Below are 27,748 nucleotides of genomic sequence, written 5' to 3'. Positions count from 1 at the left end.
TTTCTGTCTCTGTACCAGCTTCACAGGATGTAGAGACAGAGGACAATAAAAATATAAATGTGATGGAGGCAGGAGATGGGCTGATCAGACAGGGGAGCTTGAGACAGGGAACAATGCAGAAAAAATGATGAAGAAAAACAGGACCAAATAAATGGAGCAAATGGAATCTGGGACTAATTAGAGTATTGGAATAGGAGAAAGGACAGTGTGGCTGCTCTGGAACTGGACTCTCCTGCTTTTTCTGCAGAGTTCATCCCTTTTCACAAAGGGTCAATTACATTACATAAACCTGCTAAATTCCCATAACTCCAAGCAAATTCAAGGGTTTGAACATGTACAGTTCTCTACAATGTGATAAACTGACAAATTGAGTCCTAAAAGTATCCAACTGAGCAATCAAAATTATAGACCTAATTTTTTTGGTTAAAATGAGGATAATACCAACCCTATTTACTTCAGAGTATAAATGCAGATGAAAAAAAATATTTTATAACTCAATTAATTAGGAAACACTCAGATGTGATGGTAGTGAAAAATGTGTGAGTGAATCAATAGATCTATCTTCAGAGAGTAGTTTGAGAAAACTCGAGTGAATAACAGATAGGGTCTCACATGGGATAATAAAGGAAAAGAGAAGAAATTAATTAGTTGCTTATGCAATTATTACTATCTGCCCTGTGCAATGATTTACTTTGTTATCCTGTGGAAAAATATATGATCAGAAATTGCCATACAGTGCAAATACAAAAGAGAACTGACTTAAGTAAGCCTGCTTAAAATTCTGTCATTTTGAAACTTAACAGTTTTATGTGTTCAACTGGTATAATGCTAACTGCTAAATTAATAATTTAGGCTAATAAATAATAAATAATATATTTTAAACCTAAAATATTACTATAAATTAATTTAAAAATATTACTTTAACTTAATCTTGCTTTTTGCTTAGGAAGAACTTGAAGTAAGTAGAGAACATGGCCTGACATAGAAGTGGGATCTCAATTTTGGATTTTTTGGGATTTTTTTCTTCCTGATTTCTACCAGGCAGCCTTGAATGCAGATGTTTGAGAAAAGCAGAGGAGATGAAGTAATTCAGAAACAGCTTCCTAAGATAAGTAGAAACATTATAAAGGAATAAAGCAGCAAAATATTTGCTTAAAATATTCATGCTGCTTCAAGAGTCTTGACTGTGTTTTGCTTATTTGCTTTGCATTCATATTTCCTCAAACTTCTACCATTTGACCCATCCCAAACCAAAATCCAGGTCTAATCTGAGTTTCTCTGAGGTGCACGTCTTTCTCTCCCTATACTTAAATGTTTTCCATGATCTCATTTACATCCCCTTTTGCATATTACATATATTGTTCTGCCAGCATATATCAGCATAACCTAAACTAATAGTTTTAAAGCTTTTTTTTTTTTTTTGCTTTGTGGGAAATCAGATGTAAATTTTGTATGCATTGTTTACCTCTAACTACTAGATTAGGTAAAACTAGAGACCAATCTTACTCCGGCAGTTTTCTCATGGTTGCTTTCTTATTTTTCCCACGATTTACATCAAGAGCTGTTTGTTTTTTGTTAATCAGTGTATGTACTGAAGTCAAGAAATGTAAAGACAGAATACTGCTAAGCAGTATGACAGCATAATATATCCATTCATACTTTCCCTACTGAATTTTCCTCATTTCTTGTGAACGTTTTTTCCATCTTAACCAAATTACCAGCTCAGAAGCACTGCCCTGTCATAGCACTAATAAATGCTATTGCTATAGTTCTTCCACACAGAGAGTTACAGTAGAGCATATGTGCAGGAAGACAGAGCAAAGTTAAGTCTCAGGATCCTCTAATGTTTCTTGTTCAAAATTGTTACTCCAAAGAACTGAAAGGAATTGTAAAGAACTCATTTTAAGCTGGGGATAACTAAGTAAACATTAAAAAACATAGTCACATGAGAAAATGCATTAGGCTGGTAGCAATGATACGAACCTGGGGAAAATTATGCAAGTGTTTGGGAAAAACAAATTGCTTTCCCTCCAACTGTGTCTGAGAAACTGCAGTGCTTTACTGCTTATGTAATCAGAATTGTTTCATCAGTCTAATTGTTAGGGAATTTTCTGTTCTAACTAGCAACTCAAAGTTAAGAAAAAAATTAAATAGGAATTCACATTTTAAGATGTAATTCCAGAAGTTCTGTCATCCCTGTCACCTAATGGACACACAAAAGGACATAACTACATCAACAGACTTATGTACAGAGCCCCCCTGGATGGCATTTCTAGAGACTTCAATCCATGTTCCAAGTAGGATCAGCCCCTTCTGCAGCAGCTCTCCAGACAGCATTTCTATTTTCTGGTACTTCTGATACTTTACACAGTTTGAGGTCAAATAAATATTTATAAAGAAAATATTTGTTCTTTATATCTTACTTGAGTTCTTGTGAGCTTGTGGCCAGCATACTCCGAATGCTTTTGTCAGCCAAGGGACAGCCAGATAAACTGTAAGACATGGCAGGACATACAAGTATGTTAATCTTCTCATTAACTGAACACTCCCAAACAAACACAACATAAAAATTAAAAAGTAAAAGTTTGTAATGCAGAAAAGCGATGGGGCAAGTGCTGTAATATTGAATTCTGTAATATAGTTAACCCTCTGAATATATTTAGTTATCAATATTACTTTCAAAATTACATACTGTAAATGTTCTTGTTTGTTTGTTTGTTTCTCTATGAACTAGAAAAATATAACAAAAATATTGGAGATTCCTGGGTTAACTACTTAAATGCTTAAGTAATACTTTGGAAATTTTAGTAATCTATTTAAAAATAAAAGACGTTTATACAACACACAAATTAGCATGCTTTTAAGATCAACATATATTACTCAAAGGGTTAACACATAGTTCAACGTTTTACTTTGACAGCATTGTTGAGGTAAGCTGAAAACAATAAATTGAAAAGACAGAATCCACCATGAAAAAAATGAAGTCACACCTTCTATGTGAGGCGTAATTACCAGTCACATGACCACTCCCATCACACCCTGGTGTTGGACATCTGCCACCAAACAAAAACAAAAACAGCCAAAATAGTAAGTATGTTTAAAAAAAAACTTTTAAAAGTTTCATTGTTTCCAGTTTAGCTGCAATGACTGCAAGGGGTTTTAAGCATCCTAATCGAAAAGCTGCAAAATGAACAGGTTTAAATGAAAATGGCGTCTCAATACAATATAGCATCATTAAGAACAAGCAAATACACGTTAGCTTATCACTTTACTTAACTGGCAGTTTGAAACATTTATATGCTGCAAATGTTGCATGCTCATACTGCAAGGCGTATATGTATTCGTTGGTTTAAAAAAAGACAAAGAGAGAAAAAGTTAAAAGGAGATAAATAATTTCACCTCACATTATGCTTACGTTATTAAATCCTTTTTGCTCTCTTTGCATTGAGGGTATTTGGGTTTAGGACTTGGGATTGTAACTTCACCAGGATACCTTCTTTCTTCAAGTGCCTCTTGGAAAGGATCCAAATCTTCCGGCTACAGGCAAATATATACACATTAATTTCAGCCAGATAAGGTCACAACTTACACAAAACAGTGCAAAGCAGAGTCATCAGATGGAATCTCCTTATCCTATTCTGACAGAGAAAGTTAATATAATTATTTTATATTCTTTCACATACTAAATTTTTGAATAGTATTTGAATATTTTGATGAAGACTTCACAATAAGTGAAATATTTATTTAACTAGAAAAATAAAAAAGGAAAAGCTCCAGCTTTTTCTATATATGTCATATTTCTTTTCTCTAAAGACTCAGGTCTTTTCCCTAAAGTCACTGCACAACAGAGGAAAGGCAAAAAAGATGACTAAATGCAGTATCTTATGCATCAAAAAGACATCTTAAACAGCATTTTTCAGCATTTAGAACACCTCAAAGATGAAAGAGAAGCAATCTTAACATCTGCACACAGAAACTGAGTCTGGGACAAATCTCAATGGATCTGTCTGGCAGGACAGAATGATATAATTTGTAATTAACTTTAGTGATGTTCAGAAATTCAAACCTATCTATTTCAGGAATGCAGTGGCTGAACGCAGGGATTCAGGGATTCCTGCAGATGGTGCTATAAACAACATAGTAGAAGCAGGGAGTTCTTGCTGCGAAAAAACACCCTGCTTTACCTCACATTTCCTTGATAGTGACAGATTTCCTGCCAACTTCAGTGAAATTCATAGCAAAACTGTATCACCAAAGCTAGAATGCATTCAGGGTATCTAGTGAAAATGCCACTTTGTTATATATTTAAAGGATACTGAGAATAGTTTTATGGTTTAATTAAAACTGGAAAGAGATGTGCTACACATAAATGATTAGCTTAATTTTTGTCTATAAACCAAGAAAAATCAATCTCTAGAAGTCCTCAAACAACTAAATTGAATTTAGTGAAGGATTTTAAGCTGCAGAATGGGAAAGGGTTAAAACCTCACAGAAAAAAGCAGCAGCACTGAACCTTGTCTTCAGTGTCCTGTCTATTCTGTTTTGAAAAGTAATACAAATTCACTGACATATTTTCTTTATTTGCCTCTTCTGTTTAAAGGGCTTTGCTGCTGCCTTGGTATTATAAGCAGAAAAGTAACACTGATTTCTTATATCCCGTCTTTGTGTTCTTGAAAGAAAGTATTTCATTAATACAGGCCCTTACACAGAGCTATCAAGAGCATGTAAGTAATCAAGAAGATTAGGTGAAATAGTTGGAAGCTTACATTATATTCTGCTGCTTTGTTTAAACTGATTTCTAAGTAATACATGCTTTCAAATACTCAGCACATCATTTATGGTTTTCAAATTCAGGAGAATATCTTGTCTTCAGAGCTGATTATCCCAGTATTGCATGGTTATGTCAACTTCTTATACAGAGTAACATAATCTGGATATAGCAAAGTATCTTTACTGCAGAAAATATTTGTTAACAAGATGATGCTGTTAGAAAACATGATTCACATTCATGGTTCAAATGTTGTCTTATGGAACTTAGTCACAGATCAGATGTGTGCCAGCATGATATAGTCCTAGAGATTAACCAGCAGAAAAGTCCCTTTTGTAGAAAACCAGTTTTGTCACATACTAATTTTGCTTCCTATTTCCCTCCAAATTTCAGAAAATTAATGAATTACCAAAATTAGACTGCAACAATAACTATATAGATGAAAAAGACATACATTAATCTCTTTGGAATCATCTTCATCTATCCTACTTGGCTTCATTTTAGTGTAGTCCACTGGCAAGTCCCAGCAGTCACCCTCGTTCAGTTGGTAACACCGGTTGTTCATCACAGCTTGTCGTTGTGGGGACATTGGCTCCAGTGGGGTCAAAATGGTGCAGCAACCATCTCGCTGCCTCTGCTTGTTCATGCTCAGATCCAACGTCCCATTTTCATCGACTTCCATATCAGGATTCTGTTAAAATAAGAAAAATATTGTTAATTCAGCTTCACACTGGCAAACTGCTACCTCTTCTTCAATCTGATTGCCTAGCAGAATGATAAAATGCTTTTCCATTCCTGTATAGATTGTAAGCATTGAGCCCCCTCCTACACATAGCATGATGCTGTTACACAACATTAATGCTGTTAAAGTAGATTTCTTCCTGAATGGCTAATTTGAAGTTTGGGGGGAAAGGGGAGAGCCTTCAGTACCCCTCCTGCTACCCAGCACATAGGTGCAAAACCTGCTATATAAAGGAGAAAGTCCTAAAGATATTTTCTTGCCATTGTCTTTATGTTCTTGATTTATTCTGTGGCAGGTGAAGTAACCTGTGATGTAACATCTGCATAATTCTTGTTTTCAGTCCTGGCATCTGTCTGGTTGATTAGAGAAACAAGATCCAGCTAACATCAAATAATCTTTGTTTCTTTTTTTTCTTTTACATTAGCAGTCAATGCTTGAATAGATAATCTCAGAAAATTAAACAGGGAGGTAGGGTACCCAAAGAAGTCCTTTTGGACACCATTTGTCAATGAGGAAACACATTTAAGTTTCACAGCTCTTTCCCTGCAGATGAACACGTACTAACAATTCATTTATCTATCTTGATGATAATTTGTGCCAATTTCTGTGACAACTGGTACTGTGAAAAATAGGATGACACAAGCAAGGGTTGTCTATTACATTAGATGAGGAGAAATAAGGTATCTTAAAATGAGTACACAATTTAAAAACTAAGGACAGATAAGATAACAATGCCCATAGAGAATCCCTCATCTTTCCAAAAATGGAGTGTTCCATGAGAAATTTGATTTCAAAACAAATGTGAATCTGACTGATTCCTTGTATGTCTGGTGACTTTCTCTCTTCTTGAGTATCAACAGAGCTGCAGGAAACCACTGTGAATGCAAATCTCTCTTTCTGAATTACTGCCTTTTGTTAGAGCTTATACCTAATTGCTGCTATCCAGCTAATTTAATTTAGAAAGTATTTGTTTATCTCCTCAGACTCATTCCTTCAGCCACAATACAGTGACACATTAGGAAAGAGGCCCTTTTTGGCTTAGACACAGAAGATTTTTAGCATTATATTTCAACTTCTCCCATCATACTGAATAGAGAAGAGCTGCATTTATTTACATGGCAGAAAGAGATCTCCCTCTTGAACACTGTTAAATAAATTAATATTAAAAAAGCAGCATTTGAAAACAAAGTTCATTCTGGCTTAGAGCATGATTATTACAAATACTTACTGCTACAGGTTTAGTTTGTTATGAATGATCATAATAAGAGGCAGTTTGCACAATAAGGGAAAGCAAACCTTTGTCTATAGGAGAAGAACAGAACATGTCTGCCAGCTCAAAATCTCTCTACAAGCACAATAAAAATGTTTCCTCTGCACTGCATCTGTGTGCTCAGCCATCTAGTGGTCTTCTGTAGGCAGCACTGTACTGTTTGCTTGTGCATGTTAAATAGTCATTTTTGAACAGCTATCAGAGCCAAAACTTTAAAGTTAAAAATGAAATCTCCTTAATTTTTAACAAATGTAAATAGTGCACTTTTTTTTCCTTAATACAGAAAGCCTAATGACAAAAGCTTTTATTTGTATCTGTATGGCCATTCTATAATATACTGAGGCTCTATGAACATACAGAACATCAGTCACTGCAAGACTGTTATGCACATTTTAACTCACCTGTGCTGGGGGATTTGCTCATTTCAAATGCATTATGCATTGCCTTAAGAACTCTGGTATCACAGACAGGCAAGAAATTGTAACACACAGCACCACAGATTTCTCTGCACTGAATCTTACAAGCTCAGGTCCCATTTGTGACTTTTAAATGAAATTGCAGAGTTAAATCTTAATCCTTTCACCAAATGTATGAACCAGATTGAATTTTGCAAAAAAAAAAAAAAAAAATACCCAAACTGTAGTGAAATTAATACCACTTGAGTAATTCAAACATCTTTTATAATTATAGCAAGAAACAAATTTTAAAAAGGATTACATGGTATCTGTATTATTAGTTTTTAAAACCATCATGATTTTCTGTGATACTTGTGAGCAATTTGTATCTTTCTTTTTTTTTTCCTCCCTGCTTCAGCAGAGCCCCCAGATTATGTTAATTTTGAGGTTTAAAAAAAAAAAAAAGAAAAGGCAAGATGTACTAAGCTTTTCTCTCAATCAGGGCCTCAGAGCAAGTACAGTTAAGAGAAATCTTCATCAACAAACAGATTTACTAATTTTTACCCTTGCACAGAGATCCTGAGGCTTAGTGGAGAGGTTCTGAGGCATCTCCCTGCAGCGGGTGGAGAGATTCAGAATAGCAGTAGCAGCCATGTGTGCTGCCTCCATGTCATGAGTATAGTCAAAGCTGCTCTTGCTGCAGGTACTGCTGGCACTGCTGCCTCCACCACAACTCATATTGCTGCTGCTGCTAGGGGCATAACTGCTTGTTGTGCTGCTGGTTGGACTTGAATTCTTACAGTAGCGTTTAGCTGTGGGAAGAAATATGACAAGGATGACTCAAAAGAAGGAGCATTCTGCATAAGTGAAGAGGAAAACAAACTGCTGGAGGTGAAATTTATAATGAGGAACAGTAACCAATGCCAAAAAAAAAAAAAAGCCCGCAATAAGAATGATGGCTGTATTTCTTGATTTCTGTCTGTGAGTTATATATGCTACATGTGTGAGATCATATGAAATAACCTCCTGCAAAAATCTGCATGACATGATCATGAATTGTTCTGACAAACAGGCTGGATTTATAAAACAATAAAAACACAGAAACACTGCTTTTACCCAACATATATAGTCAGACAAAAGGTACAATCTGCTCAGCTCATTCATTTTTATTAATGACAGGCAATGTAACACTATGGGACCTTTTCCTATTTACATGAGGAACTATTAGTTTAAGGTCTAGAACTCCCCAGAGTTACTGGAGATCAAGTGGCCTCTGGGCCAAAGCACCACCCATATGTTCTCAAGCACCTTATGCTTCCTAAAAGCTTTATTTCCTCCTACACCACAGGCAATATTATGGCACTGGCCATCCCAAAGAGAAGAGCACAATAGGAGAAAAAAGGTGGTTGTCATGTGTTAGTTTTACCATGACTTGCACAAGGGCAAGAAGCAACGGCTGTTTAAATGGCAACAGGTACAAGTGAAAAATCCCCCCTCCTCCTTCAAACAACCTGAGCACCTACAAGTCTTCACAAAACCAGAAAGGACCAAAGCCAACCCTCCCTGCTCCCCCTGTGGGCAGTGATGCCCAGTTGTGCACTGACTGACAAGCCACAGGCGGTCACAGAAGAGCAAAGCACTGACAGTGCTCACATCCAGCCTATCTAAACACAAGGCAGCACTGCAGTAAGGGAAAGCAGCCCTATTAGCCCACTAATCTTCCCAACCCTCTTCCCAGATGAGCTGTTTTAAAAGTGTTTATAAAAATGCAAGAAAGTGTGAGCTCGTCTCCAAAATGTAGAAGTTTATGTATTTTCAGAAAAACTAAAAGTCAAGGTCAGAGGATACATCCATGCATATTCCAGCAACTACTTCCCCTTAAGATGGAAATGTATACTATGGAGATCATACCTTATAGCACAGTGTAACAATAACCAACTAGCATGCTGATTAGAGAGCTATACAAAAAAGGTCAGGCCCTAGACAGAGCTCTTCCGTGATGGGCTCCATTTAAATGCCAGGCTCCTCAGCTGTGTTTGTCTGAACAGACTTACATATAATAATCTGCTCCCATGAGCACAGCCCATTTGTGAACCATGGGCTGCTTTGGTAGGCAGGCAGGGTTCAAAAGAAGAATCTGAAAGCAAAATGTCTCTGCTAGAGCTTATGTCATCCTCCTTTTCTCTAAAAAACTGGAAAAAAATCATGGCGTTATTTTTACTGCAAAGGAAATAGTGTTTCACTTAAATCATAACAGATGGAGTTTTCTCAGGAAAGCCACATAATGCACAGGGTGTGATTTTTTTTTTAAGTGAAGTGAATGCTAAACATTCATCACATTTTTTTTGTTTTGAACACATAGTAGCACTACACTAGCAGGCTATCCACTAATAATAAATTTGTGAACTGTTCCTCAGGAGTTTCATTATTAATATAGTAGTCAGTGGTGGTCATTAAAAATTCAGCATTTATCCATCGTTACTTTGTTACAGTATCCAAGACACGCAAGAATTTTATTATACTTAAGGAAGCAAATAATTGAATAATTCAGTTTCTACTGTGCTATGTTAACACAGCAAGCACTCTGTATCACTGAAATAGCCAAATTAGAAGTATCTTTCAAAAATCATAGGAACAAATAAGATTTTTGTCATTTTCAAAAAATGTTAGTCTTGTAATAGCAGGTCACATTTAAACAGACAAGAGACATACTACATGGGAAATTATATAGATATATATATATATGAGAATGTGTGCTAAAGAGAAGGAGGGAAAGAGGTAGCTTTTATACATAGGACTAACCATCAGAAACTCATGCAGGCTCTGATACGGACTCCTCTGTGGCCTTGGTTAAACTACATTATCCCTTGAATTCATTTTCTCTATAAACAGAAATTTGCTGCTAAAATTTAGTCGTGTTGTGATTCACTTGCAAAACACTTTGAAGATGTAAAGAGCTATAAGCATGCTACACAATTATTAGCTTTCAGATTACCAATAATTTAAGCAAAACTTACTTAGAGAGAAATGGCCATTGTTATCTAAACTTTACAGTAGCTGTACATTTGAAGATGATTCACATAACCCAGACTGTTCATTTCACATTAGCTTTTCAGGAGAAACAAAGATCATCAATTTATAATTAATCAAATCAATCTGTTCACTAATGAAGGGAAAGCTGCATTGCTTCAAAACTAGATAGTTGGTCCAATGCCCACCCCTGTGGCACCACGTTTACAAAACCCTACAGTCCACCTATGCTTTGTAATCCAGAGTGAAACCAAATGTGAAGAACATTTCCCCCTTTAAAAACAGGCACAGGTCTAACCAGCTGCATACTCAAACTGGGCTTCCATCAGATATGCCCAGGGGCTGATTACAAAGAACCTCTCAAAGTCTAAAGGTTTCTCTTACTAATTAACAATGGGGGAGATCCCAAACATGAAAAAGAAAAAAGGAAAGTATTTGGAGTGGAATTCAGTTCTGCCCAGGCACCTTCATCCCCAATATGGTCTAAATTCTGAATGTTTTAATAAATTAATTATGATTTAAACACTTTTTCTGACTTCCACAATAAAAGATTCATCTCACCAAATTTCAGATGTCTGACCTAGTCATTATAAGCTTCCTATACAGGCAGTGGAAAAAAATAGGAACTTTCAGGCCATGATTAACCTGACCAGATTTAAATAGGCACTTAAGGAAAACATGAACTGAATCACAGAAGTATCTACCCTTTTCATCTACCCTACCTTTCTGAATTTGAAAGGAGTGCTGAACTCAGCTGTCAGTGCTAACATTATAAAACTCTGGATATGGCCAGATCAATCCCAGTCATAACATTTATTCAGTGTTTTGACAGAATTATCCAGGCCTGTTGGTGGGATGACAACAATTCCTGCCATCACCTAAGCAACTGAAAGTGCTGCCATCACCACTGCCTGCTGTGTCCTATACCATAAGCCCATCATCCAACACGCTATGCAACTGGTTTCAAAGGAAAAACAAGCTCAAAAGTAAAAAATTTCTCAAGAATTATTAGAACACCCTACCCAAAGTATACATCTTCTGTTTGTTTTTTAGTAAACCATACTATAAAAAATATCAAGGAAACAATTCAAAGGAGCTAATTATGTTCATGTCACTCCCAGCTGTACACTTACTGAAGATATAATCCCTTTCTCTGATGATGAAAATACCATACTAGCTGACAATTAAAAAATAATTGAGATGTAAAACTACTGATTTTTCACATCCTTAAGACTACTTCTCTCATATAGTCAGAACTAAAGCACTGTTTACCTGCACATTTCCCCCAAAACCTTAGATGCACTTGGGTTTTTCAGGATGACTTTTCAGAACTGAATCTGCTTTTACATAACATGCTTTTCTGACATACATAATAGCTGTGCTCTCTGGACCTCCATGAAGTCTTTAGTAGCAATAATTAATTCTTTTTATATACAAATATAAAACCACCTAAAAATACTGTGAAGTTTTTTGAAGTGACTTTTTTAAGTGAAGAGTCTCTTCCTGAAATCTCCTTCATATTCAGTTATTTACAATAACACTTGCTATACCAGCAGGAATCATGTGTATGCAGAGTTTCTCAGTCCCCTCTGACTCACACTACTGAGCACTGAAGCCACCTCGTCCCTGTCCTATAGCCAGGAAAAAACCCTATTTATGTCAAAGGAAGATGAGTGTGTGTAAAGACAGTGACCTGTATCAACATAGCCTTTTATTATTTAAGGCCACTGTAAATTTGTGCTTAATGTTACATGCATTTTCAAATTCTGGTGGTTTGGGAGAAAAAGTAAAGTTTGTTATTACTTATTGAAAAAGGGGTCTTAAATGAAAAAAGCATGTATCAGTTGCTTATGCATCAGTAATTTGATCTGAAAATAAGCTTTTTCACAGAAACCCCACCAGTATTGTGATGCTTTCCTTTCTGCAAGAGTAGACAGAATATATATACAATATTTAATACCTAATTTACCTTACGCTAATGTATACTCATTACCTTCTAACCACAGTTACAGTTAATGATTTACTTTTAATGCTGTTCAAGCCCTTATTTAGATACAGACAAATAAGATGAAGGTATGAGGGACATAAAAAGCTCTTTTACTAAAAATGGGATTCTTTTCACAACCCTCTTCCTTTCTGCTATAGTGCAAGAATATGTCTGTTAATTCTGTGAGAAAGGAAAATATCCAAAACATCAGACATATGAAGGCAAGAGCTGTAGTGATTTTCTCTTTCTTCACTTTGCTTTTAAATGTCAGTCTGTGTTCAGGCAATAGCATAAATACTTATGTATAGTATGTTCCTTTCTGTCTTCATAAACAAAAAATCTGATACCTGCCTGAAATTTCTTATAGTAGTCACTGATTAATATTAAGTATTTTAACCAAAAAATAAACCGCTAGTGTTAAAAAAAAAAAAAAAAGACAAAAAAAAAAGATGTGGATTAGTTTTATATATATATGCATGCATATATATATATATATATATACACACACATATATATGCATATATAAATGTACTGCTCTGAAAACTTCCTGATGTCTTCGAAACCTACAATCCTTCTTTCTCCTATAGCTCATTTTTCTCCCCTAATAGAAAACCTCTTGCCTGACTTATCCCATCCATTGTCTTCTCCTGAACTGAAGCTAGCATCAGCCTTCTAAACATGCTAAGTATGTTAGGTTTTCCAGAGAATTCAACCAGTGTGTTTGTGAGGACAAAATAACCAAAAATGCCTCTTTGAGTATGTAGCAATGTTTTCTGGAGCACAAAGAGGCCCAGGTTTTCTATTTCCATATCCCCACAAAGCAAGTATGTTATCTTTCTGGGTTACCTGAACTGCTGCACAGAGGCAAGAATCCTAATGTGACCCTTGAGGCCAGGTCTCCCAGACAGTAACATAAGGATTATCTCTATTACTCAGCTTTTATTGCCATCTCAAACATCCCAGGAGATTAATAGCTGGAGATGTCTTTTAACAGTGCAACAATCCTGAAGCAAGCACCGTATAAAACAACACTTTTTTAAAAAGGCCTTTAAAATAACTTACATATGATAGCATTCCTCATAATACTGTATGAACATGAAAACATGTCTTATTTGTATGATGTTTACATATACAACAACATGATTAACTGCAAACTTGTCTCTCATGTATAAGAGTGTGCACCTCCTACCATCATATCCTTTGGGGGATATATCCCTGGATTGCACCTTGGGAGCTATGGCTCTCTTGCCATAGGCATGGTTGTCATAACTGTTATATTCAAACGAAGTCTTAGAGTATTTCTCTAGTTCCTTGGCCAAGTTGGAGCGGGGTGTGGTGGTGGGGACATTGTTTCTGTAGCCATACTGAGGGATCTCCAATTGCTTAACAAAGCACATGGGCCTAGAAATTAAAGATATGTACAGTTTGTTAGATGCAGTTCAGTTTACTATGTTTGTGCATAATTTATAGTTCAGATTAGAAAATCTTAGTTATTTCTTTTACTCAAGAGACAGCAATATATTACTGCATTTCCTTAGTTTGGTTGTTTTCAGCAGACAAACAATATTTATTTCCTTGAACAAAGCCTAGACAAAATTAATTCTAATACTGCTAAATGTATCCTGCTGCTAAAAGTATTTTAAAATTCTGTTTTAAAATACTTCAGGGTTTCCCTTTCTCCATGTAATTGCATCACATAGCAAACATTTTTTCTTTTGGGAGGTGAATTAAAGAGGGGCAAGCAGACTGACAGAAGTTTGGAAAAATTCTTTAAATATCAAAAAGAAAAAAGTAGATCTGGACACTCCACCTAATATATGGAGTTTCCTCCAAATTTCTTCCAACAGAGTTGTATGCTGTTTTCCTCTGTGCTTTCAAAAGTAACTATTACTGTTTCATCCTTCAATATACAAATCCATGTTCATCTTGAGAAGAGTCTCAGAAGCTCTGCTGACTCTGAGCTGCTGCCTTGCAGGTCCTGCTCATCCTTAAATGCAAGGTTCTGGCAGGAGCTGCAGTTCCTGAAACACAGATGCACACCTCAAGGAAGGTCCTGAGAATGAATACAAAAAAACCTGTTTCAGTTAAATATCTCTTTCATTTAGGATGAGGGAGGACAGTCAGAAGAAGCCCTGATTGATGTTATCCAGTTATTTGAGAAACTTCTGAAATCTCAGTGAAAGAACGTTGCAGTGAACTCCACTGTCACACCATCTTCTGCAAGTGGACACAGAATTCATCAGCTCAGAGCAGGCAAACCAAGGTCAGATCCTGCAAACCCTATCTATATAAGAAAGTATTATGACTAGGTTGTTGGAAGCAGCTGCTACACAATGCTACATGTCTACCTGCTGAATTTAGCAGGAGGTGAGGATGATGAACAGCACACCTGAGGTGCTTCTGCTAGCATCAAGAAGCATATAGCATTTTTTTATTTTTCTTCTTTTTTCTTCTTTTTTTTCTTACTGCATTTATAACCAGAGGAAATGGAAGGAACAATCACAGGAACATAAATTCAGTTGTGATCAGAGGTGTCATCATGCTGACTAACAAAGTGAAATGTGATCAATAGCAAGAAATAGTTTTGGAATATAATATCATGTTTTTCTGAATGAATTTATTTTCATAGAATTTATTCAGGATATTTATGTAATGATCATCCAAAAAATCATATTAGTAATACTATTCCATTTGATTTATGTATGCTCATTCCTTTAGACACTTCTTCCTCACAAAATACAGTGGATTATTTATACAATGAGATGATATGAATAATAGTTTGATCCTGTTTCAAGATAATCTACATTTAGCCAAAAGCCTGCAATTCAGATCCTGAACATATGATGCAAATCCAAAATTTCAGTGGAATAGAAGTCCTACGAATTTGATTTCTTTTTAAGTAAGAACTTTCAAATGCAGTTGAGATGGAAACTGGGATGAAGACAAATATTCAAGATTTAGTCTTAAAACATCTCCGTCTGCCCATCAATTGCCTGCACACAAATATTATAAATAGCTGCCAAGTTCATCTTAAATACTTCAATGACTTAAAGGTAAAAGGAAAGCAAGAGACGAGATGAAAGACTTATCTGAGTTGCCTATAAAACCTGAAACACAAGGCAGCTTACAAGTGAAGTTAAGATTGCAGAACAATCCTAGGGAGTTTGCCAGCAACCTGGATGCTGCTTCTGTTGCCTTCTATGGCAACTGACTTCAGTGGCTTCTCTGTAATGAGCAGTGGTAAAAGCCACTGCATTTTTGATCTGTCTTTCTCCATCAAGTGAGAAACTGTTTTACTCCCTCAAAGAGTGGAAGTTTTTTTACTAATGGGATTTGAAGGACACTTCTCTAAGAAACGTCTGTGGGACATTGCATGCCAAGCTGTGCAAACTGAATTAGAGACAGTTAAGATAAAGCCCATCAAAAACAATCTGCAGAAGGAGACCACCGTCAACAGGAATGACAGAAATTTTTCTGTAGATGTGAACATAATTCTATGTTCCCAGCTCCATGGGAATGCTGGTTTTTGAAAAGACCATCAAGATTAGATGAACTTCTAAGGGAATATCCAAAGAATGGTGTTGGTAATACAGTAGAAAACTTTAAGTAGCCCAATCGGTTCTTCAATCTAGAAGAGAGCTAAAGACTAAGAAACCTATGGGATAAGTAGGAAATTCTGGGAACTAAAGCTGCAGCACTTCCTCCACGCACTTTGAGGCAGCTGGGAGGGATGTACCTATCCCAGCCCACAGATATTGCAGTATCCATGGAGAAATTCTGCAGCTTTTGGGGCATCATCAGCATAAGGCTGGTACAATCATGCAGAAGTTTGATTTCTTTACATGCATCCTTCACACTTCAGCTCCTCAGAAATAATATTTTTTCCACCCACATATCTCAAAAGAGGAGACAATAGCACAAAGCTGGATGTAACTTCAGATAAATGCAGAATCCTTCATGGATGAAGAAAAGGAGTATAATCATATAAAACTGGTTCAAGATCCTTTCCATATGAAAATTTAGGAGAAAATCTTTCTCCCTTTCTGTCCTTCCTGGCAGAGAATGGGGGCAACAGAGACAAAGAACTAAGCCAGATGTTATTTTGGTGTATAAGCTATACCTGGTAATTTTCCAAGTGTCCTGCCAAAAGGTGTACTACCAGTTTGGTAATGCACATAGGGCTTCTGGTTTAATTTAAACTGATATTTACTAGTAAAAGCCTGCTGAAAAAACCAAGACTTACCGGTAAATATTAGTTTATTCCCAAAAGATACCAACTTTTTTCACACTGTTCTTAGACTTTGCACTCCAGCAGTCATCTTTACACCAAACAATGCCTAAGACAAAAATGAGCTTTTCAGCTTTACATGTATTTGCCAAAATAATTACCAACCCTCCCCCATGAAAACTAAGTGGGATAAATACACTGTAAGAATTGGATCCAGAAGCCCTAATTCTAACTCTTCTTTAAAGGAGATATATATGTATATACAATGTATATAAATATAAATTCTCAGATTAGGTGAATGTGTGATGAATTCTGCATAAGAATAAGTATTATAGTGATTTCTAATACCTTAAAACCCGATCTGATGCCTGGTTTGATTTTGACACATCACAGTTCTGATGCTTCTCTTGAGCTTTAGCCAGTTTCTCTGCTGCAGCAATAGGACATCCAGAGAGGCTGCAATTACAGAAAGGAAATTTAATTGTCTTGTCCTGCATAGTTTCACATTATAGCACTGATCCAATTACTCCTTCTCCTCCTTAGCCAGCATCAGGAAGAATCTGAAGGAAAAGGTTTCCAAAAAATCTTTTGGTCATGTGAATTTTCTATAGAATAGACTTCCTTTCTTCTGCTTTCAAAGTTGCATGGTAAATCTTACATCTGTTCTTCTTCTCTCACAGTCTACAATGGGTAGATTATTCATGGATGTCAGCCAGAGAACATACCAGTAGGAGAGGAGAATATAAACTGGAATCTACTGTGCAGCTCTGCTAGTGGACTCGTGACCTTTATGCATCTACAAATACTGCCGATGAAATGGCTCCTGAAGACAATTAAGTGACAACACCATATAGGCCAAATCTTGTGCTGCTTCACACCTCATTCAGCTCCATTAACTCCAATCTTTTTGCTAGGCATATAAATGAGTTCAAAATTTTGCCTTGGATTGCTAAATCTACATGCCAACTGTTGGTGTTTGTTCATGAATTTCAGCCACTAAAGTATGCTTTCTAATAGTAGATGTAAAATGAAAAGTATTTCTTCACTGAAATTCAATTAAATTTGCAAATGCTGAACTATTATTGAAGTGGCAATAATAAGCCTGATTCTTATGGAAAAGATTTAGATCTGAGAAAAATAAATATATTGATGCCAGCAGATGGTGCTCTTAGTGAAGCTGTAAAAGCCTGTGACCTGACAATGGAGGGGCTCCTTTCCTTGTCATAGTCTATCGCATGTTTATGTGACCGCAACTCTCTGTGCTCTCCACAGGAATAGAAATTAAAATGAAAGGCAAATCAGTGCATTCCCAGATGCACTTCTTTACAGGCAATAAGTGGAAAAAAAAGAAAAAAAGTGAAGCAGAGAAAAATGCCCCAAAAGCTGCAGAAAGAGGTGAGCACAGACTGCAGAGTGCTCCCCCCTGCCTGCCCTCGCTGCCCTAGTTCTGCAGAGGGTGAGGGAGCTCTGTGCAGCTCTGGAGCCATGCCAGGGGGCAGCTGCGCTCCACTGACACACTCTTCCTCAGACACCTCAAATATTCTAGTGGATATTCAACCAGAAGTGAATGCTGCTTCAAGCAGCAGTAATTCCCATAAAGCCTTCTCAGAGGATTTTGCTGCATCTACTGGCAGCATCACTGCAGAGAAAGGGTACCAGAGCTTATTGCAGAAAGGCTGGTACCCGCAAGAGTCTTCTAGGGGAAATGCAGCTGATATGAGGGGCTGTAGTAACCCAGAGCTTGATAAGACTGAATGTCCAGTACCTGTACTCCCTTAAGCCCTCATGCTACAATTAATAGTAAAAAGGAATTCAATAACAGGAACATTGCACAGTTCCTTTTACCCTCTTATCGACATTTTCTGGATTTTTTAAGTTATAAAGGAACAGGCAAAATTTTATTATTGTTCTGTGGGAAAATTATGACATGAGGAAAAGTAAAGTAACATTTCCAAAATCTGCTTGACAGAATTTAATTTGCCATAGCATCCCTTCCCTAAGAATCTATTACTAATCTTAGGAAACTATGGAAAAGTTGGTTTTTTCCTTTTTCTTTTTTTTTTTTTTTTTTTTTTTTTTTAAATAGAATAATTACTTCTAATATTTCTGCCTTCTCATTTTTAAATGTAATGAGACATGCTTTTAATGTTCCTTAAACAGCCAAGATTCTCATTCAGTTTTAGCTGAATAAGTACTTTGGGGCTGAGACAATGGTCAGTAAGAAAACTAACACCCGTGTATTTAAAATGCTGTTTCTCATGTATTAAAATACCCCGATAATTTAGGATTAGAGTAGATTTTTTCCATGCACTAGAAAATAATCTCTGAGGAGAGTGAAGTGTGAGAACAAGAACGCTGTCCTAGTCCTGATGATGTTGACAAAATCCTTCTCCTTGCAACACACCCATGAGGAGTCATACCACTTGTTTTGTACCATTGTTGTTCAGCAAATATCAAAACAAAAAGAAGAAAAAAGTCCACTCAAAAAGCTAAGGATGCTTAAAATGTCTTCTGTGGATCAATTCATCCATACTACAGCAAACGCACACTCGTTCTCCTCAGAAAATACATGAATAAATGTTACTCTTTAAAATGGATAAAGCACACGAAGCACCATCTGTCAATCCTCAGAACAGAACAACGACACACACTCACTCCCCCCCACCAATGGACTGCTAGAAGGGCTGCAGTTCGGAGGCACTGTTCCCTCTAGATTGGTGTCCAGCGACGGCATCCTTACCTTCGGTGGGAATTCCTGTTGCTATTTACGTGGCCCCGGCCTGTGCAGCCTGGTGTAGGACACTTAAGAACATTTTCATGCATGGCAAGAACTTGACAAGGAGAGTAAGAGAAAACAGCAGAGTATGAAAACAAGAAAAAAAAAATCAAATCCCAGTATATATGAAACCATTTTAAAACAAAGCAGGATTCATTAACAACCAGCATTCCTCAAAATACACGTGACACACATAGCCAATAAAGCCTGATGAGGAAAGTAAGTATTGTGACCCTATGCTCATTAACACAGGGAAACAGTGAAAGTTATGGAGGTTACAGAACCTATAAACAAATGCATCTCTGGTGCAACAGTGAAGCAGAAGACGCCCAACATCTTCTTCATACAAAACCACTGAGCAAAGATCAGCTCAACAGTAAAGGGTGAGCTAGCAACCATACAAAACAAAATTACAGACTGGAAAAATTCTTTCAGGAAATGTATGTATTCTTAATACATAGCTTTATAAATGCAGTATCAAACTCATGAGCTGAAAATCTGCTCTCAAGTTACACTGGTAGAACATTGAATTACTTGAAACACACCTCAGTACAACCCTGAACAGAATTTAACCCTAGCTATAAGGCAGCCCGATTGAGCTAAGGGCCAGTTCTGCTCACTTCCACATAGATAGATCATTCATATCTATATGGTGAACAGAATGGATCCTCTAATTTTCACTTGTATTGTCTACAAATGTGAATTTTTATTTTTTTTAAATACTAGGAACCAAAATGAAGTACTTAAAAATTGAGGGATGGCAGAAAAAAAAAAAAAAAAAAAGTGCTACAAGCTTAAGCAAGTAAATTGATTTACATCTGCATCCACTGCAAGCTGGATGGAAAACTTACTCCAAGGCTGCTCAGAGCAGTGCCTCTCTAAATCATAAAGCTCATGCTATGAAGGGCCAAATAATCAAAAACTTTTTGGGGAAACTGAAGAATTTTTTTATGACATGATGTATATCTGAATCCATGTCTTGGAGCTGGATGGCAGTACTCAATGGAAAAAGGCCATCCAGCCCTTGTGAAGTTCTCATTTTCTCACACAAGAAGTGGTCTGGAAGCCTGTATTTAGTTCTCACTCAAAAAAAAATAGAAGACCTAATAAAAGCAGTAGGTACCTTGACTGAGTTAAGAACTGAATAAAAGCTGTTCAGAGACTTGAGAATTAAACCATGTATACTCATTAAAAGATAACCATCATCATCATCATCATCACCCCATCATCAGTGTGATAAAATGTGTATAGATATAAAAGCTTCACTCTGAAATTCCTAATATTTAAAGCTGTTCTTGAAACATGCTTCACAAGGCCAACATCACAGGAAAAAAAAAAGATGAGCTCACCTTTGTCATTTTAGTAGGTACAAGAGCATGCAAACAGTTTAAAGCTATATTCTTCTTTGATTTACAAAGTCTTCTAAAGAGCTTTTTATTTACCATTTGGAAAAATGATAGAACTTTGAGCAACTGAATAAATATTTGTGCTTCAAAAAATTACAGGTTCTTGGAAAGCAGAGAAATTACTTTATTTGTTCTACTGTATTTAGAGACCAACCAAACTACTGCAAAATTTCCTAAAGCACTTCCTCATCACTTTACTTCTGGAAGAAGCCACTGTACCATGGAAGAGGAGACTTGTTATGTCTGCCACTCTTGCAAATGCTAATCTACTTCTGTTTTCCTGTCCATCAGAATCTACTTTCCTTTGGAAACTGGGGACCATTTTACTTTTGACCATCTTTGTAACATTTCCTTAAGGCTGTTGCAAATTCATTGAGGTTAATTCTGTAAGTGCTGATGGACAGTGAGGATTTTAGGTCCATATGGAATGAAATCCATAACTCCATTTTAAAAGTGTTGTGAAAGAGAATTGGATCTTAGCTAGATACTTCCTGATAAAAACCAGCACAGAGTAATTAGCTTCAACAGAACTATGCTGATTTCACCAGCCAAGGAGGTGACTTCCAGAAATGAAGCCCTCTGCCTTTAGGTGTGTGTCCATGAGCTCATATGGGTGAACTTCATACAACGAGAATTTGTTGACATGGCAGGAAGCTCCACCCATGTGACTGAGAGGGGATGTTTGCTCAAAATCCTGAGTTCTGCAACTAGGTAAACAGCCAAATTATTATTTATTATACAATACACACTAGTTTAATATAAATTATATTTCAGACACAACAATAACAAAGGAAAGGGGTTGCAAGTTTTTCAGGAATAATTATTCCTGTACAAGACAATAAGGACAGTTGATGTGACATTAGCACGCAGGAGCAAAAGCAGTGCACATCTTCTGGAAACCTTTTTCTATATTGACTAAATATGTCTATTAAAAAATAACCTAGGATTCTCAAAATCAAAGAATACAGCTTTAAAAGTTGTTCTTTTAGTGTAAAGTTAGTAAAGAATGGAAAAGATGGAATAAAGGAAAAAGTATAACACAGAACAGTTGACTAAGTTGAGACAAACCATACTGAAAAATGAAATTAATTTTTTAAATAAAAGGTTCAAAAAGCATGCTAGAAAATTTTTTGTAGTTTTATCCCCAGTTTCCATGAAAGAATGTGAACTTACTTTCTGGAGGGACCCTATCTTTGTGTGGGCATCCTGACAAACTGCGGTGATGGGGGTAAAGCCCCGTTACATGGCCAGTTCCATCACACCCAGGGGTAGGACATTTGCTCTCTTTCTTTTCTGTTCTTGAGGGATCTATAATTTACAACAAATGTGTCAAGTGAATGAGTCTTTTCACATTTCTGTAAGAAGGTTCATTTAATCATGTCATTTACTCTTTGGTAAATGTTATTATGAAAACTGGAAAAAAAAAAAAAAACCTTCTACTTCTTATCACAGTTCTGTCACTTTTATCCTGTTTTATCTTCTTCTCAGACTGCAGACTCCCATGATCACAGCAATATCCATTCGCAGTGATTGGAAAATGACCTTTTTACAGCAAAGCCATACCATTGTCAATCAATGTTCTGCTGGCAAGCATTAGCTCAAGGGTGCAAGGTCATTTGGAAACTGTTTAGTTGGAGTTTCCCTTCTTTACATTCTTATTTGCCTCATGTATTAAGGTCTGCAAATATACTGTCATAGCAGTTCAATGTCCTGAGAGTAGCAAACCCAGCTCTTCACCATAACGATTCCACAAAAATCCCTTTTCCAAGGCTCAGTGTGGAAATTACTCTGGTTTTCTCTAAATTCCTTACAAAGTGGTAAACTTATATAAATATTCCTTTCTCTTCAATAAATTATGGTGGAGTAAACATTAATCAGGATTACTGAAAGTATCACCTGCATTGTAAATCTGGGCCATTACCAACATGCATATGTAACATTTGAATATTCATATGCTTGAAAGGTTAATGACCTTTTAGAATGTTGTTGGATCTTCTGACTACAAATCAAAGGAAAGTCTAACTAGATATTTTTTTCACAAAATAAAGTTTTCTGCCAATAATGTAATGGAATACTGGTGACATTAATCCTGATATAGAACTTTCTCACGTAACTTCATCTGCTTGTTTCCTTTAACAGAACATCTGTAGAACATCTATTCTTCCAGACAAGCACAGGATACGAATTACATCTTATCATCTTGACCACCATTGCCAGGTTTTGGACATCATTGCTGATTTTCATATCCATATTAAAGGGATAAAATTCAGGATACTCAAACTGCTACAATTTTGGCTCAAGATCACCAACATCTTTTTTAGTCCATCATTCCTTTCAATACCCAATCTGAACTATCCTCATTTAATAATTTTATGTTGCTCTTGTAAGTTCTCTGCTTCAATATTTATGCATTCAGTTTCGTAAAATAAGATTTAGCTACTTGTTTTCCAGTAAGTCTTTTTTTACATTAAATTCCATCCCAGCTTCAACAAACAGAACCCTCAGTACAATAGGAGGAAATTTCAGTACTTGTAGAACTTCACGTACAACCCATTCTTTTCATCATGAATCAATACAACCCAGAGTTCACATTCTGTTTTGGACTTATTCCAATTCCTGATTTCCTTTTGGTAGGTTTTATATATACATTGACTTTTCAACTTCTTCCAAAACAGCTTCATTTTACAGAAAATCTTTAGCTCATTCTAATGACTCTCCATGTCTTAAATCCACTCTTATAATATAACATCGTACTTAAACCTTGTATTTTGCAAATGGAATCCCTAATTATGAACGTTTTATTTTACTTGCATGTGGACTGCAGAACATAGTTCATTGCTCTTTAATAACAAATAAACATATAAATCTATCTCCAATGTGCTATACAGTTATCACAACACTCCTGTAAAGACCTTAATTTCACACATCAGGAAATTGAAGAAAGAGATCAAGAAGTTAAACCCAAGGCCACAGAAGGAGCAAATGTCAGAGGAGGGATTTGAATTCCTGCCAGATAGGCCTGTGCTGAGACCACTAGAACAGCAAGCCCACAGCTACATACATACACAACTCTAAGCAACTCATCAAGTCAAGTACTTTGGGATGTGTAAAAGTATTAGATAAGTGAATAGATAATGTAAATGAAATATAAATTATGTAAATATAACAATATTCAAGGACTGCAAAAAATGTAGATGATTAATAGACCATAATGGCTTTTTAGAGACTTTAAACTTAGGAACTTTAGCTACTCGACATTGTTAGAACTCCACCAAAGTCAGTGAAGGTATTGTAATTTAGAGCAGCTGAGGATCTAGAGACTTGCATCCTACAGCATCAAGTAAATCCTGCTCTGTATTCAAGTCTACATCATAAAGTTATAGCACATATCAGATCCTTAAGAGCCTTTATGGTCTAATGAGTCAGAAAAGATGCTGTATACTACTCTTAATGATTTCAAAACTTGCATAAAATTGCACTTGCACAATTTCCCATTGCTTTTAATGGAAGACATTTGAGTAAACTTTTCACAGCTTTATACGAAATACTGGATACTGTTTTGTAAATACTTTTCTACTATTTGGGAGAAATATTGCAGTTCTACTGAACTCTGCAACCTTTTCTCACTCTTTGCCACAATGGAAGTATTTCCCAAGTGAAGGTTGTCAAAGGACTTTAAAAGGTTTCAAAACGCATAAATTTCGGAAGAAAACCTGTTTAGAAAGCTTAAAATGGCAGGGGCAAAATGGTTACTGGTCTCTTAATGGTTGTTTCAGTGATCTCTGAAGCCAAGAGGTAGTTCTCACTGCAAACCTGTGTTCCCAAGAAAGTGTCCACCTAACCATATCATACATCTCTGTAGGTAACTCTTCCAGCAGTATTTGGAAGATAACGTGACTGGAGAACAAATGATATAAGCAACTCTCTTACTTAAAGCTTCCTCTCTCAGAAACTACCAGAATGTTTTCCACAGGTTTGTTTGTTTTGGGTTTTGGTTGTTGTGGAGTTTTTTTTGGTTTTTGGTTTGTTGGGGGTTTTTTTTGGGGTTTTTTTTTGGTTTTTTGTTGGGTTTTTTTTGGTCTTATTTATAAGGCAATTTTTTTCTTTTTTTATTAAAAAGATAAAGAATGATCTACAGTTTCATGGTCCAAACTCCCACAGTATTTAGTTCCTGGTTGAGACTTGGACCAATTTAAATTCAGCCTGAAGCTCCCAAGAAAAAGGATGGTTCAAAGAAGCTATAGGATTTACTAAAATAGGATATCCATACATTTCTCACTGTCAGAAATTATATAGGCTTTTTGGAGACAGTAGGCCTATATGCAAAAGTGGTTTTTTCAGCTATATGTAGACTGGAAAGTCTGGACAATACCAGAATTTAAAAACAGTTCAAAAATTAATTTTTGTTTGTCTTATTTTCTCTGTTTTTAGAGACATATACTCACAGGGAAATGCATCCATAATAGGTCATATGTGAACAATATTTAGCACAACATCCACATGGCTATGCAGTAATACACTAACTAAATAAAGTTGTCTTCCCCAAGTGCCCGAGGTTACTACAGCATACACTGGACTATATATTTGTGGTTAGAACAAACAAAACTTCACTAAAATACATCGCAGCAGTGTTTGACATCAGTAATTTACATGCTTCTAAAAGACTGATCATTACTTTTGTTTAAGACTTGTGAAAAACGATCAAAACTTTTGTGGATCAAGATGTTGTCTGCCTACATGAATGTCACAGGCAGATTACTTTTTGAAAACAGGGATTTATAAAAAAAAAAGAGAAAAATGCTCACCATCTCAATTGTAGAAAGCAAACCAAATATTTTTACAACAAATATAAGATAAACCTATTCCCTGTTTAGCATCTCCCAAGAAATACCACGTCCTCAACTTCCACTAAAGTCAATGGGAATCAGGGGTGTTCAATGAATCTCAGGAGGTACTGAACACTTAATACAACATGGCCCTACATGTACAGATGTAAACACGTTAAAGAGGAGTGTCATAATATAAACACACCATCACCGTGATAATCCTGCAAATTAAAAGGCATTCTAAAGGTAACCTTTAGTCTGTTGGGTTTTTTTTGTTTGGTTGTTTCTTTATTGGTTGGGTTGCTTTTTTTTTTTTTTTTGGTTTTTTTTTTTTTTTTTTTTGTTTTGTTTTTTTCTTGTATTGAATTATGGTCAAGGCAGCACCTTAACTGTTTCCACAATGGAATGAAACCAGTGAAGTGGAATGCACATAAGAAAGAAATTGCTATTGATCTCAGCCCAGGCCACACCATGCCTTGCATAGCAAATGGTTTCCACTACCTTACTATCTTAAGATAATTAATGTGCAGTCACTGCCCCTATCTTATGTTATCGGTCATTTTGATTCTATTCAGTTTCTATCAGGCAATTCTACATTTTAGATGGGAGAGGCTTCATCAATAACTGTCATTTGATGATAATTTTGTAAGTCACGATGCCACCTACCCAATCCAATCTGCAATATATGCACTTCATAGCTGATTGACTATCTGCTACATAACCCCCCCCAATATAGTTTGCAACACAATTCTCTTTTTTAATTATTACTATAAAATATATTAAAACCTTGAGAAAAATCTTTGCCTCTTTCAACATGATCTCTTGTTTTGTTTCCCTGAGAAGTTACTTTTTAATTTAGCCAATGATATACTGTACATATTTCTAACACTGCAGAATGAAATATTTTATTTTATAATCATAGCATGATGTTATTTTACAATCATGTCATACTACATACTACAATTTTAATAAAGTTCCCATTATGTGGAATTAATAACTTCATTTCAGAAATCTATGCAAAAACTGAACATGTTAGCTCACACTTTCTCATGACATAACATACGGTATATAGAAATATTACCTTTACCATAATATGGCTTTTTGACATGGCCGTCACTTGGTTTAGGCTTCCTGTCATCTCCAGAAAGGTGTCTTGGAGACTGTTCCTCAAATGATCTCATATTATCCCTCCTTCCAGCTTCCACTGCCATTTTTTCTCTCATGGCTTTTGCTCTCTCAGTTTCCAAAGCAATTGCTTTCTCAAGCAGGGTTAAGTTACCTTTTGTCATATCAAACACTTCTTCAGACCTATCTGAAGTAATAGAGGTGGTATCATCGTCTCTTTCATGACAACCATCCTCCTTGGCACAGCTAGAAAAAGTCCTAGATCTGGGGCTCAACTGTTCTTCAAGCCTCATTAGGTTCATCATATCAGAGTAATTCCGGTCTGGTGTTCTTCCTTGGAAGTCATCTTCTTGCCTGACATGCTGACGAGTGTTCATGTTTTGCTGTTGATTTCTTTCCTGTGGGTTTGTCTCACTGAGTTTCCTAGCCAGATCAAAACACTGGTTCCTTAAGCACTCCAAACTGCTGAGACACACCTCTTCATCACTCTCCTCCACTATTTTTTCTGTAAGTCCATTGTTCACAGGCTTCCCTAGCATTACAAAGTTCATATTCCTATTGTCTTGCTGTGAAGTATTGTCTGCATAATTTCTCTCATTAATATTTTCTGAAAGCACTACACCATGTCCTTGTGCTAATAATTTAAGGGAGTCCACTGTTTCCCTAACAACGTCACTGTCTAAATCTAAACTCAGCTCACTTTTCCGACCGATATTTTCATTTTTGTCACTATCATCTTCCAGACTATTAGATGTATTGCTGTTCATTTCTGATTCTGTCCTGGCTCTGTATGCTGCATCCTCTGCAATTTTGCCAAGATTTAACAATGACTTGGCCACCAGTTCATCGTAATTATCATACTCATCATTATTGTTATCGTCTTTTTCTGTGTCTTGCATTATTCGAGTATTGTGACAATTCATTTGATGGTCTTCTGCATAAAAAACAGAAACAAAGAAAGAAACAAAGAAAGAAAGAAAAAGGAAAAGAAAAGAAAAAAGTGGCTACAATTGGAACTGTTGTTGCAATCGCACGGACAGAAAACAAACTGCACGTCAAATATTGTTAATCATACAGCAATTTTAGAACACTATGGCTGACCCATTTGACTGAATTCTCTATAGTCCATAGGGCTATTTTTATTTATTTGCTATTCACATGAATTTCTTTCACAGAACTGATAAGAAAAAGGCAA

General features: G+C 36.1%; 1 protein-coding gene across 18 annotated transcripts in view; it reads right to left on the bottom strand.

Annotated features, from left to right (window-relative positions):
- MYT1L (myelin transcription factor 1 like) overlaps positions 1-27,748 on the bottom strand; it is a 333,945-nt gene that overhangs the window by 54,995 nt on the left and 251,202 nt on the right. For 5 of the 18 annotated variants that reach the window (XM_086875945.1, XM_023922541.2, XM_023922539.2 and 2 more), the window contains 10 exons: positions 26,510-27,487; positions 21,776-21,910; positions 19,161-19,251; positions 16,769-16,876; positions 13,382-13,593; positions 7,740-7,987; positions 5,223-5,459; positions 3,416-3,537; positions 2,991-3,053; positions 2,424-2,492 (listed from right to left, as the gene is read on the bottom strand). In XM_086875945.1, coding sequence (XP_086732071.1) covers positions 2,424-2,492; positions 2,991-3,053; positions 3,416-3,537; positions 5,223-5,459; positions 7,740-7,987; positions 13,382-13,593; positions 16,769-16,876; positions 19,161-19,251; positions 21,776-21,910; positions 26,510-27,487 — 2,263 coding nt within the window. The remainder of the gene's footprint in view (positions 1-2,423; positions 2,493-2,990; positions 3,054-3,415; positions 3,538-5,222; positions 5,460-7,739; positions 7,988-13,381; positions 13,594-16,768; positions 16,877-19,160; positions 19,252-21,775; positions 21,911-26,509; positions 27,488-27,748) is intronic. The other 13 variants (XM_086875946.1, XM_023922544.2, XM_023922547.2 and 10 more) reach the window with 7 other exon arrangements.

This window comes from Cyanistes caeruleus, chromosome 2 (genome assembly GCF_971803275.1).
Source record: "Cyanistes caeruleus chromosome 2, bCyaCae1.hap1.1, whole genome shotgun sequence".
Classification (NCBI taxonomy): domain Eukaryota; kingdom Metazoa; phylum Chordata; class Aves; order Passeriformes; family Paridae; genus Cyanistes; species Cyanistes caeruleus.
The sequence above is the reverse complement of the archived record's forward strand: the minus strand, read 5'-3'. Positions and strand labels throughout refer to the sequence as shown.